The sequence below is a fragment of the Mercenaria mercenaria genome, chromosome 3 (genome assembly GCF_021730395.1).
Source record: "Mercenaria mercenaria strain notata chromosome 3, MADL_Memer_1, whole genome shotgun sequence".
Lineage (NCBI taxonomy): Eukaryota > Metazoa > Mollusca > Bivalvia > Venerida > Veneridae > Mercenaria > Mercenaria mercenaria.
The window spans coordinates 58,990,734-59,003,776 of record NC_069363.1 but is presented as its reverse complement, the minus strand read 5'-3'; the positions used below and the strand labels follow the sequence as shown (position 1 = coordinate 59,003,776).

Below are 13,043 nucleotides of genomic sequence, written 5' to 3'. Positions count from 1 at the left end.
TGAAGACAAGAAAAACAAGGATTTTCCAGTATTTTAAAGTACTTATTATGCAATCACTAATATAGGTTTTCACGTGGAACGACCCATATATCAGACCTAATTTCCCTTCTAGAATTATCTAAAGATTTAGGAGAATATCATCAAACACAGAAATATTTGATAAACGAACAACATCTTTACCAACAATCTATCTGACTATTACATGTTCTGCCGTACTGTCCGGTACGATGGATACTTAAAATATTCTGAAAAAAAGCTGTCTCCAGTTAAACATGAATGTCATTTGTGAAGAAATAAAAATAAACAATTGCTGAAAATTTCGTTCCACCTAGTTATGAGAAATTTCAACACTGGGGTATTATTGCAAATGCATCAAAACGAACTTATGTAAAATTTCCATGAAAAGGGTGAGTTTTTAAAAGGCGTTAAACTGTCCGAATGCGTGGCCCTTTTATGCAGCATTTTTCCGGAATTCAATGTATATATCAGTATACTGACAACTGTTTTTAGTTTTAGGGTAATATACATGATTATATGCTGTTCAATTTTCTTTTAAACAACCCTTTCTTTCTATGATTTGATGTTTGATTTTTTACTCCAAATGTAAGACTAAGCTTTAATACTGTAGGATATTAGATACTATGATATATCTTGTGCTCTTTTTACGCAGTGGCCCAATTTACTTCAATTCATCCATTTATAGCGTGATAGAAAAATGTCAACTGTAGTTCTGCATTATTATACTTCAGCTCAAATTTTACAATTTACTGTTCTCTAAATAGCCGTATTCGATCGATTTTCAAGGTTTTCGCTAGTTAAATTCAGAAAGATATATGTATAGGTAAAAGGTTTTGATAACCGGGCGAAGCCTAGTTATCAAAATGTCTTACCTACTTATTGGCAAACTGCTTCTTAATGGTGCGTTCTTAGTGATTCCCCAAAAATCCAGTAAGAAACCGGTTCTTATTTCGTAATTTTTAATTGACAGGTTTAATTGGGAAGGTCATGATAAGACCACAGTCAAGTGATAAAGGCAATTTATTTATCAGACTCATTTATTTGTGGTGTACTTTACAGGAATGCAGTGACATTGATATTATGAAGTGTGAAAATATTTAATTAAACATTTCACTACAAGAGCTAGCGAGAGAACAAATGACTCTTTTAATTCTTTGCTCAACATAATCCTTTGAAACAAACTGAAAACAGTCCATCATTTTGCTAGACATTCACATCTGTTTTGGCTCCAAATTACAGACAAAATAAATGACCGAATTCACATTCAGATTACCTTTGTTTGACAACAGCAATTTCATGGTTAATTAGGAAGGTCAGATTTCTTCACCCCCACATATTTGCCAATAAGTAGGTAAGAAGTTCTGATTATCAGAACTTCTTACCTACTTATTGGCAAATATGTGGGGGTGAAGAAATCTGACCTTCCTAATTAACCATGAAATTGCTGTTGTCAAACAAATTTGTGTCTTCAGAGGTATGCTGAGTGCGAATTACATCATTTATTTTGTCTGTAATTTTTGGAGCCAAAACAGATGTGAATGTCTAGCAAAATGATGGACCGTTTTCAGTTTGTTTCAAAGGATTATGTTGAGCGAAGAATTAAATGTTTAATTAAATATTTTCACACTTCATAATATCAGTATGTCACTTCATTCCTGTAAAGTACACCCCAATAAATTAGTCTGATAAATAAATTGCCTTTATCACCTGATTGTGGTCTTATCATGACCTTCCCAATTAAACCTGTCAGTTAAAAATTATGAAATAAGAACCGGGTTCTTACTGAATTTTTGGGGAATCATGAAGAACGCACCATTAAGAGGCAGTTTGCCAATAAGTATAGTTAAGAGGTTCTGATAACCGGGCTTTTGAATTGCTTTGTCAAACAAATTTGTGTCTTCAGAGGAATATCAGTATGTCACTGCATTCCTGTAAAGTACACCACAAAAAAAAGGTCTGATAAATAAATTGCCTTTATCACTTGATTGTGGTCTTATCATGACCTTCCGAAATAAACCTGTCAGTTGAAAATTAAGAAATAAGAACCGGGTTCTTACTGAATTTTTGGGGAACCATGAAGAACGCACAAGTAAGAAGCAGTTTGAACAAATCGACAGCTTTGCAATTTCTAAATATATCGATTAGTTAAATACTTCGGGGTTACATAGTCCTTCCACATTTTAACAAGGGGCCTCCGTGGCCGAGTGGTTAAGGTCGCTGACTTCAAATCACTTGCCCCTCGTCGATGTGGGTTCGAGCCTCACTCGGGGCGTTGAATTCTTCATGTGAGGAAGCTATCCAGCTGGCTTACGGAAGGTCGGTGGTTCTACCCAGTTGCCCGCTCGCGATGAAATAATGCACGGAGGGGCACCTGGGGTAATCCCCCACCATTAAAGCTGGAAAGTCGCCATATGACCTATCAGGTGTCGGTGCGACGTTAAATCCAACAAAAAAAAAAACATTTTAACAAGCTCAGGAAAATGTGCACTGGAATCTATTTTATTTATAGTCACTAGGTATACAAAAATGCTTGCCGTAAAATCAGTATGTGAACTCTAAATTGGAAGAGCTCTGATGGAAGCGAACAGTGTAGAACATGATCAGACTGCACGGATGTGCAGGCTGATCTATCTTGGTCTGCACTGGTCGCAAAACTGGTCGCAAAGGCAGAACCACTTGCCGCCAGCAGGCTAAGGGTTAAAAATTTAATTTTGAAATCTGTACTTGACACCATTCATCATATACATGTACAAATTACATTTTATAGTAGTTCATACATATAATAATCCTTTTAATATACTGAAAATATTCAAAAAATTTAAAAGGACAAAAAGATAAGATAGCCGTATGATAAAACCGTCGCTCATTGGAACATTTTAATGTGTTATTTCCATGAACTAATTAAAAATGCAAAAGAACGGCTCCTGTGCAACGTCCAGGCAACCGTTTATTAGCTCCTTATACAATACTATAAATGAGCCGTGCCATAAGAAAACCAACATAGTGGCTTTGCGACCAGCATGGATCCAGACCAGCCTGCGCATCCGCGCAGTCTGGTCAGGATCCATGCTGTTCGCTAACAGTTTCTCCAATTCCAATAGGCTTTAAAAGCGAACAGCATGGAGCCTGACCAGACTGCGCGGATGCGCAGGCTGGTCTGGATCCATGCTGGTCGCAAACCCACTATGTTTATTTTCTCATGGCGCGGTATAAATATGTACTTACAGTTCTAGTTTCTATTAGTTGTTCATTGCTGTTCAAAACACTATCTGGTTCTTCTTGTATACATGTAGTTGCTGCCATATTTGGTCTGCCTAACTCCCCTTTAATAACTAGATCTACCCTCTCTTCTGGTCTGTCAAACTCCGCTCTATCATATGACGCGCGATTGCTCTTCATTTATTCTTTTCTATCAATTTCGTTTCACGTTGCTAAATTAAAATGATATCCTTTTAATACAATATCGAAAATTAAACTATACTATATTGCATATACGCTGTATCTACCAGGATATAGATTGTGACAAATAATCTTTGCTGTAACATTGCGATGCAAGTTTAAGCTTTGAGCCGTGCCATGAGAAAACCAACATAGTGGGTTTGCGACCAGCATGGATCCAGACCAGCCTGCGCATCCGCGCGGTCTGGTCAGGATCAATGCTGTTCGCTAACAGTTTCTCTAATTCCAATAGGTTTTGAAAGCGAACAGCATGGATCCTGACCAGACTGCGCGGATGCGCAGGCTGGTCTGGATCCATGCTGGTCGCAAACCCACTATGTTGGTTTTCTCATTGCACGGCTCATTTAATGATCATTTAAAGGTCAGCGAAGATAAGTTATTCCCAACTAGAAGACCGAAAATGAAACTAGGAAAAAGTCAACTCAGGCGATTATTAAGCTTTCAAAGTAGGAGTATAAATTCAAACTCTACCTTTAATGGGGACCCTAACAATGCATAATGACTTATGATAACATGATTCATTTTAAAACGAAATAAATCGCACATCATGTTTACACACACAAAAAAAATGCATTAAATATCCGGGTTTATCTCAGCTTAGGTAAATTTCAAGGTCAGCTATGGTTTTTTTTTTGTACTTTTAACAATGGGAGGGTCTGTTCTTTGGGTAATGTAAACAAACTAGAATTATTCAGTACACTCGTGTGTGAGATAATGATTAATCTTAGCAACACATAAATGTGTCGCCTTAAAAGTTAAGTATAAGCATTATTACTTTTGTATATTGCGCGTTTCCTTTTGAACTTTAATGCATTTTATATTTGTGATAAATATGTTTAATATCATTGTTTATACAAAATGGGTGCCTATGACGTAATTGTGCACGCGATTTTTTTATTTATTTATTTTTTTATTTTTTTTTTTTTTTTGAAAAATGCACGTATAATTACTAGAGCAGGATTGAAAAGGTTTTATCAAATAAGTGTGTTTGTGCTGTGAAGTTTTTGTACCTCATGGGGTATTGGTCATAGATCATTAAAATTTAAATGTGTAATTAATAAAACTAAAGGAGATTTTGATTTGTATATTTAATCACCGTCATTACATACAAAATACGCAACCTGCCGTTACGAATTAAACGTGGTTAATCAGATTTTGATCAAGTTATAAATTTGGTCGAAAGTTTAACAAATGATCAGTTACACTTATTTGGGTTCACTGACAGCTTTGGGGTTGTTTTTAAAATTGATTTCGCTGACAGTGAGTTATTTTAGCACAAGTGAAAATTTAATAAACATACTTTGCGTAAGAAATATATCTGGCGAATATTTGCATTGATAAATATACATTTTGCCGAAATTCAATAGAAATGCAAGTTTGTAACAAATATGTTTACCTCCCTTTACCTATCTTGGCTGCGCAACCGGGATAGATTGAAAGCGGATAATTGCCTTTTGGTTGAAATATCCCAATATCGACCAAATGCAAATTTAATTAAAATCAAAAGCCTTACTCCACAGTTTAATACATAGAATTGAAGGGGAGTAATTACAATATTTCATAAACAATAATAAAACATACATTTCTAATAGAGATTTAACTCTTTTTTGTTTCTCAGAAAAGTTAAATAAAACTCCAACAGAATATACTATAACGAAGAAAAAAAATGTCATAAAATATAGCTCAAATGTGACTGACCCCTTTTAAGATAATGTCAATTCCAATAGGCTTTAAAAGCGAACAGCATGGATCCTGACCAGACTGCGCGGATGCGCAGGCTGGTCTGGATCCATGCTGATCGCAAACCCATTATGTTGGTTTTCTCATGGCACGGCTCACTTTAAACTTGACTATACCTTTAAGGTGATTTTGTCTAGTTCCCTTGTTTCAGGCATACATGAGTAGATAATAAGTGACACAGTGACAAAAATTACATATTTATACAAGAAGGAAAGGCTAATAAGAAGCAATGCCAGCACATATTGCGTAGCCGCTATGTATTTTCCAGCCTATTTACCCTCAACTACAAGGGATAAAAACAATTTCCTTAACAAGAAACAAACAGTTGTGTGGTTGGTATGAACATATTTTTCATGACTTTGTGTCTCGAAACTGAACACATCCGCGCAATAAGAAAATACGTAATTGAAACGAATATCATCAGGGAAAATTGCATGGCCTAGAAACTTTAAAATTATTTCCTACCAGGAAGTCAGATTTCTAGGAATTTTTCCTGTAATGTACCCGTTAAACTGCTATCTAGAACATGTAAAAACTATGTCAGGGAATTTATTTTCTAATAAAGCAGTAAAATAAGACTGACATGCAAAAACGTTAGCATGCAAAATTTTACCAGTCAGATGAATTACAAAAAGAAAGATCAAAGGCAGGGTCAGCTTTGTGGTCGCCTTGCTACATATGACCGGCAACTTATATACTTACTATAAGAGACGTTTTGTTCAGATATCTAATAAACATATACGATATGAACATATTGCTAAGAAGGCAAGTTTAAGTTTCGACCTGAACTATCATAAACAAAATTATAATAAAATTTCCTTTCAAATGCACACTGAAAAGGACTACTAATTGGTATAAAATTTGTCAAATCCGCATCCTGTTTACGTAAACGCGGTATTTTTATGCACTCGAGATTTTCACCATTATCTATATTTTATACATGGCTTAATTTTACTAAATGAATAGAATTTAAATGTAGTAAAGATCTGGATACAAAGAACAAAACACTGGACCGGTTTGTTTGAAGTAGATTAATGCGGAGACCGAAGGCCAACATGAGTACTTTAAACAACTAATGTTCAGGCGGTAGTTTACAAAAAAAACAATATATTTTTAAATTTACATTATCGTTTTCTCTTTAATTCACAGAGATTTGCGAGTGAAGAAGCTGGAAGCTTAAACACTCATCTGTAAACTATTACGAAAATTTAAATAATAGCATTCATTACAACAGCATTAAATGCGCTAGATGATAGAAATGACAGAAACAACTAAAGTTAGGACCTCTATATTTGTTGATTTACATTACAGAAAAAAATGACGCAAACATAAGGCCATATGAACAATATTTGTAAAACCATTTCGCCTCTTATTACAAACTAATTATTGATGTGAAATGAAATCTCTTTATCGTGTTTAGTGATATGTTTGTGTCTATTATTTTCCTTTATCTAAATAAATCTTGGCTGTCATATTTGTACAAAAATATACACTTGTACATTTACAGTATTTAAGGGGATCAGATGCAATTATAATACCTGTCAAGTGTGCCAGTATTAGAACAACTATGTGCAATATTGTACCCCCGAGTTCTTTAACGCTTCAAAATCTGCAATGCAAATTAGGACTTTCAACAGTTCTGTAGTGCTTATTGCATATTAAATTTGTGTATTTTTTAAATAAATTAAACACTTTTAGGTTATGCACTGTATTGAATTAACAACTATTAAGTAAAGAAAACCGTGGTGGCCTCTTCAATGATTGATATATGATAATTCAAAGTCTCAAGTGTTTGCAATTGAGCTAATGTAAATACTTTTAACTCAAACACCCTTGGCTTTGTCAATGGAATTAAAACTCCATAAAGTTTTTTTATGAAAACGATTCAATGTTACAATCAGAATTTGTGTAACACAAGTATGGAGTGCAGAAACAAGTACACAAGTGCATGAATATACTCGTACTTGAAAATAGTTTCCTGGCTGCTAGCTAGTTAAAGAAGGAACTGTTCTAATTTAAAATCATGTGAAAATTTATGATGATGAGCTACGATCTAAATTATGACATTTGTGACTAGTTTTTCATGAATCAAAAGTACATGATATAAATTATGTAATGAAAATGTTGGGAAAGCCGATGACATGCCTTGTAACTCAGTTGGGTTTATTTCTACAAGTTGTTCTGATGTAACTGATATAAGTATATGATCTGAGGAGTTCCGGGCAAGCTGCTTTATCTGCCTTATCGTCAAAAGGTAAGAAAACCTTGATGTCATTGTTTTCGAAATTTAGAAAACAGTAAAAGCAACATAATTTAGTCATTTCTAGACGGTGTTTATATACTGCACCAATTATATCAAGTTGATGTACACTGATGTATGACTTTTCAACTTTTCAGATCATATAAATATGACTGTAATATTCCGGCAGGTCTTTTTAAGACTCACTCTTTACAAACGAAAGATATATGTAAGAAAGCACCACACGTAAATTATAAAGACAGTAATTTAGTACTTGTGAATCGAACATTTTTTTTTTCATGTTTATTGCTGAAATGCACTATATTTATGAAAAATGCTAGATTTGACAAGATAAAAACACTTCCAATGGTTAGCATTTGTTTTGTTAAGACAGCCAAGCAATGATTATATATGTGTAAACAGAGGAGAGCCAAAGTTCGACGGTAAATTTGTAAAAAGAAATAGGTTCAACCGATTTTTGAAACATATCTCAGAGTTTCCTTATTCACAGTTACATGGGCGTTGTCGATTTTTTTCTCATCGGTCGATTTGCCGTCATTACCATAGTTAAGGTAGTTTTGCACTTTTGGATCGAAATTTTTTCTACAATGTAGAATTTGATTAAACTCTGATTTTTCAAAACTTCGGAATATATTAAGAAAATTCAGCAAATAAAAAAGATAGGGTCGTGTGCTTGATTTTTTTGCTAGACTGATTTGAAAAATTTGGATCTCACGCGATTTTCCATAATGGGAGTCTATGGGAAAATTGCAACTTTCATAACATTTTCGCGAATAGAAATTTTTCTAAAATGTAGATTTTAATAAAACCATATCGAACTTTCTGTACTATGCGGGACAGCTTAAGCCTAGCTGGAGAAAAAATCGACAATGCTACAGGTATGATCGTTATCGTCCGTAAATTTTACGTAAACTTCCGAGTTTAAGCGGGGGTCATAAATCACCTTATCTACAAAATTGATATTTATTGCCTTCAGGTAATAAGTAACCTAGCATTTATGTTTTAAGCGGATTAAAGACACTTGTAGAGAGATGATGTGACATGAGCGAAGGAAGAGTGAAGTTTGAGATATAATAAAATTCAAAGTAAAATAATAAAGAAAATAAGTACTTAAAGGGCATATCATATCTTTTCCTTGCATCTTTATTTATATATTTAGCTTGTAGTACCAGAAAGGTCTGTAGTCGTTCCAGGTAGTAATTTAAGGTCTTTTTACCCGTGAAAGTATTTTATCATTTAAGTGTGTAAGTCAACATTGTAATAGAATACTGAAAACCTAATATGCAAATATAAATGTGTACACATGTTAACAACTTTTCTCTTTTCTATATATTGGTATGAAAATAGAATGGCTTAATTCACAGTCAAGTCAAATGTTAGTTTTAATTTATATTTTTGTTAAGTATACTAAACTCGGGAACTAACTGAAGATATTAAACTAAAAAGGAAATGTAACACTGTATTTTGTCCATTTCTTTCTTGGCCTAATAAAACGGATAGGGACTATCTGTTTGAAATAATTCAAATTATCATTGCTTTGTATAAGAAATAAATACTGTTTTATTTTAAAAATAGAGATGAAATACATGTACCCACGTCAAGTTGCAATACATTTTGTTTATTGGATATACACATCAATAGCTTACAAACGTGTAAAATTTTCTCGGATAAGAAAGTATGACAAATATAGACACATTGTATAAATATAAAGAAATGACAATCATTTCCACTTCAACGTAGAAAACGGCAAAATGTGTAGTTTCCTATGCGCCTAACACCCAAGTTGCTCGTGCGAAATATGTACTTAAAAAGGGGACAAAGTTATTCAGAGATTGGTCCCCACGGAGCGATGTACCCTGTTTTCATGTACGGAAGCCTGCACACTTCAGAATTTGTGACATTACATTTAATAATCAAATGTTTTTAAGTGTCGCTTGAATAAGCAATAAATAGAACAGATAATGATCTTGAACAAGCAATACAATGAAGCAGTCGAAAAGAAAACATAATCATTCGTAATGTCTTGTTTACTTTAATAAAGAAAACATAAGCATTGTCTCTTTTTATTAATTCCCATTTTATTGCCGTTATTAAATGCCTCCTTTTTTCAAAGTGACATGTGCTATAAAAGTGCGAAATATCCACTATCACCCCCATAATTATCCATGCATGGTGTTAAAATTTTATTACAGTGAAAAGGTAATAAAAGTAACAAGCAAGGGACTATCTAATTAAGTATCAGTTTATAAACTGTATCAGTTTATAAAAATTTATATCTATTACATCTGATTGAAATAACAATCCCGATATGAAACTGTCAATTTCTAAATTAATCTTCGCTTACTCTGTAAGAGTTTTGATTAACATGCTAAACAATGAAATACGGATAATTTACTCTCCATCTTATCATTCATTAATATGTATAAATTGTCATTTAACCATATTTAAACACTTTGCTTAAGCGAACTGGTTAAAGAAAAGGTTGAGGAATCTTGCGTGTCAAGGTGTGTGCAAATAACAAAAATAAATCGTTCATTTTTGACAGTTGAGGACTTTCTTCATCCAATACAAGGAGCATATTTTGATGTACTTAAGAAAACAATTGGAGAAATAATCAAGTTGACACTTTTTCTAAGTACAGACAATTTCATCTTTGTGTCTGCCTTTTTTCCCCAATAAAAAGTCCCATATGTATCTACTTTTGTTTACCTCTGGTCCCTTCTTTCACGCATTCGCATGTCAAAATATGTATAACCTTTAATCATATGAATAATAGACGCAAAATAAGTTATAAATTATGATGATTACATCCAAGTATTTAAAAACGTAAATTTAATTTGACATAAAATTTGCCGTAACTGGAAATACCTGTATACCGAGTCGTCTGCTCGCATTCGGAAAAAATCCGGAAAATTCCGAGTCGGCCCGAGTCTTCATTTTAAAAGTAATAGTGATGTTATAAAACACCCAAAGGGTAAGTCAAATCAAATATTTTTTAAAATTATTTTTGCACAGTTGAGTCGAGCAATAGTTATTCTGTAGAACATAACCGAAGCAAAAACGATTATTTTCTCCGATTTTCGTACTTTGAACAATATATAAACAAAACTTACCCTAAATTTTAGCAAAAAATAGACATCTACAATTGACGTCAATGGAAAACAAGGGTGGTACGTTTAAAAGTCCAAAGGGTAAGCGAAAGCGTAAACTTATAACATTTAAAATTATATCATCATTTAGATGAAAGATTAAATCAACGAATGCCACCGAAGCAAATCCGTTATTTTAAACCATTTAAAAGATACAGCGAATAAATCGAAATTATCCTTCTTTATTTAATGTGTCAAAAAATCGATAATACCGATTATCGGAAAAATTGAAAGTTCAATATGTTCTCACAAAGGTAAATAAACATAATGCCTATAATATGGTGAAATAAAATGTATAGGTCCGTGTGCTTACTTTTGAGATATTAGGCCATGATTAATGTGAACTGCCCATTTCGAGCTATATTTAAGACATTATTTTGAATTATTTAACGTGTCACACGTTTTCTTATGATATTTTAACTTTAGAAAGATAGTTACAGTGCGATTTTAATAAATCAATTTACAGGTTGCCATTAATTCATATATTGATTTTCATTTCCGTACGCCGAATTCAGGCTTCATTCTTCGTTTTCCGAAAAAATGACGTTGCGCCATCACTTCAGGTTTTTCAAACGTGCAGGACTACCTTAACGGCAAATACTGCGAACCCGCCAAGTAATGGATTATTTGAATAAAGTAGTCCGCAAACGGCGTAAGACAAGCGGCAGATATATTTATTCGAAATGAGTGTGTTCGTATCATAGTTTCTATTATAATCATTGCCTAAATTATTTGCCAGTCTGGGGAACTTCGCTTATGCATGCTTCCCACTAACAAAATCATACAAAAATATGGATATATTAATAATTATTTTAAAATATATTTAAATGAATACTTACACCATGAATACATTCTGGACATGTACAAAGTGTTAATGAAAATCCACACGCAGTCAATAGCTCGAAACGTTTACAAAATCAAGTTTCTGTTTTGCAAAACATTCCTATTTAAGTTTAGCATATAACGTCCGCATTAAATTCTATTTAAGCTAGAAGTAGATATATACGCGATCAATATGCAGGTGTTGCACTGATTTTATATCTATAGTGTAGTTTCGAGGTCAGCTACTTTTAATAATGGAACTGTCTGTTCTTTAGATAATGTTAACAAATCAGTATTCATACTTATGTATGAGATAGTGATGATAATTTTAGTAACACAAAAATGTGTCGCCATAAGCATTGTTTTTATTCTTTTTGTATTTTGCTAGTATTATTTTTTGTATTTTGCTAGTATTATTTTTGTATTATTTTTGTATTTTGCTAGTATTATTTTTGTATTTTGCTAGTATTATTTTTGTATTATTTTTGTATTTTGCTAGTATTATTTTTGTATTTTGCTAGTCATGATCAATAGCTAGTATGGGCTCGATATTCCACAGTGTAGCGGTTTTTAGCCCACCATCATCAGATGGTGGGCTATTCAAATCACTCTGCGTCCGTGGTCCGTCGTCCTTCCGTCCGTCCTTCCGTCCGTTAACAATTTCTCGTTATCGCATCTCCTCAGAAACTACCTGGGGGATTTTGACCAAACTTTGTCAGAATAATGTATTGGTACCCTAGTTGTGTCCCCCTGAAAATCAGACTGGTTCAACAATTTTTAAGTAAGTTATGGCCCTTTGTTTATTTCTATAATTTACATAGATTTATATAGGGAAAAACTTTGAAAATCTTCTTGTCCAAAACCACAGAGCCTAGGGCTTTGATATTTGGTATGAAGCATCATCTAGTGGTCCTCTACCAAGATGATTCAAAATATTTCCTTGGGGTCTAATATGGCCCCGCCCCGGGGGTCACATGGTTTATATAGACTTATTAGGGAAAAACTTTGAAAAACCTCTTGTTCAAAACCACAGGGCCTAGGGCTTTGATATTTTGTATATGACATCATCTAGTGGTCTTCTACTAAGATTGTTCAAATTATCCCCCTAGGGTCAAATATGGCTCCGCCCCGGGGGTCACATGGTTTACATAGACTTACATAAGGAAAAACGTTGAAAATCTTCTTGTCCAAACCACAAAGCCTAGGGCTTCGGCATTTGTAATGTAGCATCATCTAGTGGTTCTCTACCAAGTTTGTTCAAATTATCCCCCTAGGGTCAAATATGGCCCCGCCCTGTGGGGTCACATGGTTCATATAGACTTATATAGGGAAAAGATTTTAAAATCTTCTTGTCAATAACCTACAACATTCAAATTTGGACCACATGTATGGTTTTAAGTGGCAAGATGAACCTTGACATGAGTTGACCTTGATTTTGACCTAGTGACCTACTTTCACATTTCTGTAGCTACAGCCTTCAAATTTGGACCACTTGCATAGTTTTGTGCACTGAAAAAAACTTTGACCTTGACTTTGACCTAGTGACCTACTTTCACATTTTTGAAGGTACAGGCTTCAAATTTGGACCACATGCA

At 33.7% G+C, this 13,043-nt stretch overlaps 1 protein-coding gene across 3 annotated transcripts in view; it reads right to left on the bottom strand.

Moving 5' to 3' along the window:
- LOC123524622 (uncharacterized) overlaps window positions 1–11,641 on the bottom strand; it is a 33,830-nt gene extending 22,189 nt beyond the window's left edge. Inside the window, exons 1-3 of one of the 3 annotated variants that reach the window (XM_045302946.2) lie at window positions 11,466–11,640; window positions 6,756–6,826; window positions 3,244–3,449 (exon numbers count right to left, since the gene is read on the bottom strand). In XM_045302946.2, coding sequence (XP_045158881.2) covers window positions 3,244–3,417 — 174 coding nt within the window. In that variant the 5' untranslated portion in view covers window positions 3,418–3,449; window positions 6,756–6,826; window positions 11,466–11,640. Of the gene's footprint in view, window positions 1–3,243; window positions 3,450–6,755; window positions 6,827–11,465 lie in introns of all 3 variants that reach the window. The other 2 variants (XM_053538687.1, XM_045302945.2) reach the window with 2 other exon arrangements.
- Between the last annotated feature and the right edge of the window lie 1,402 nt (window positions 11,642–13,043).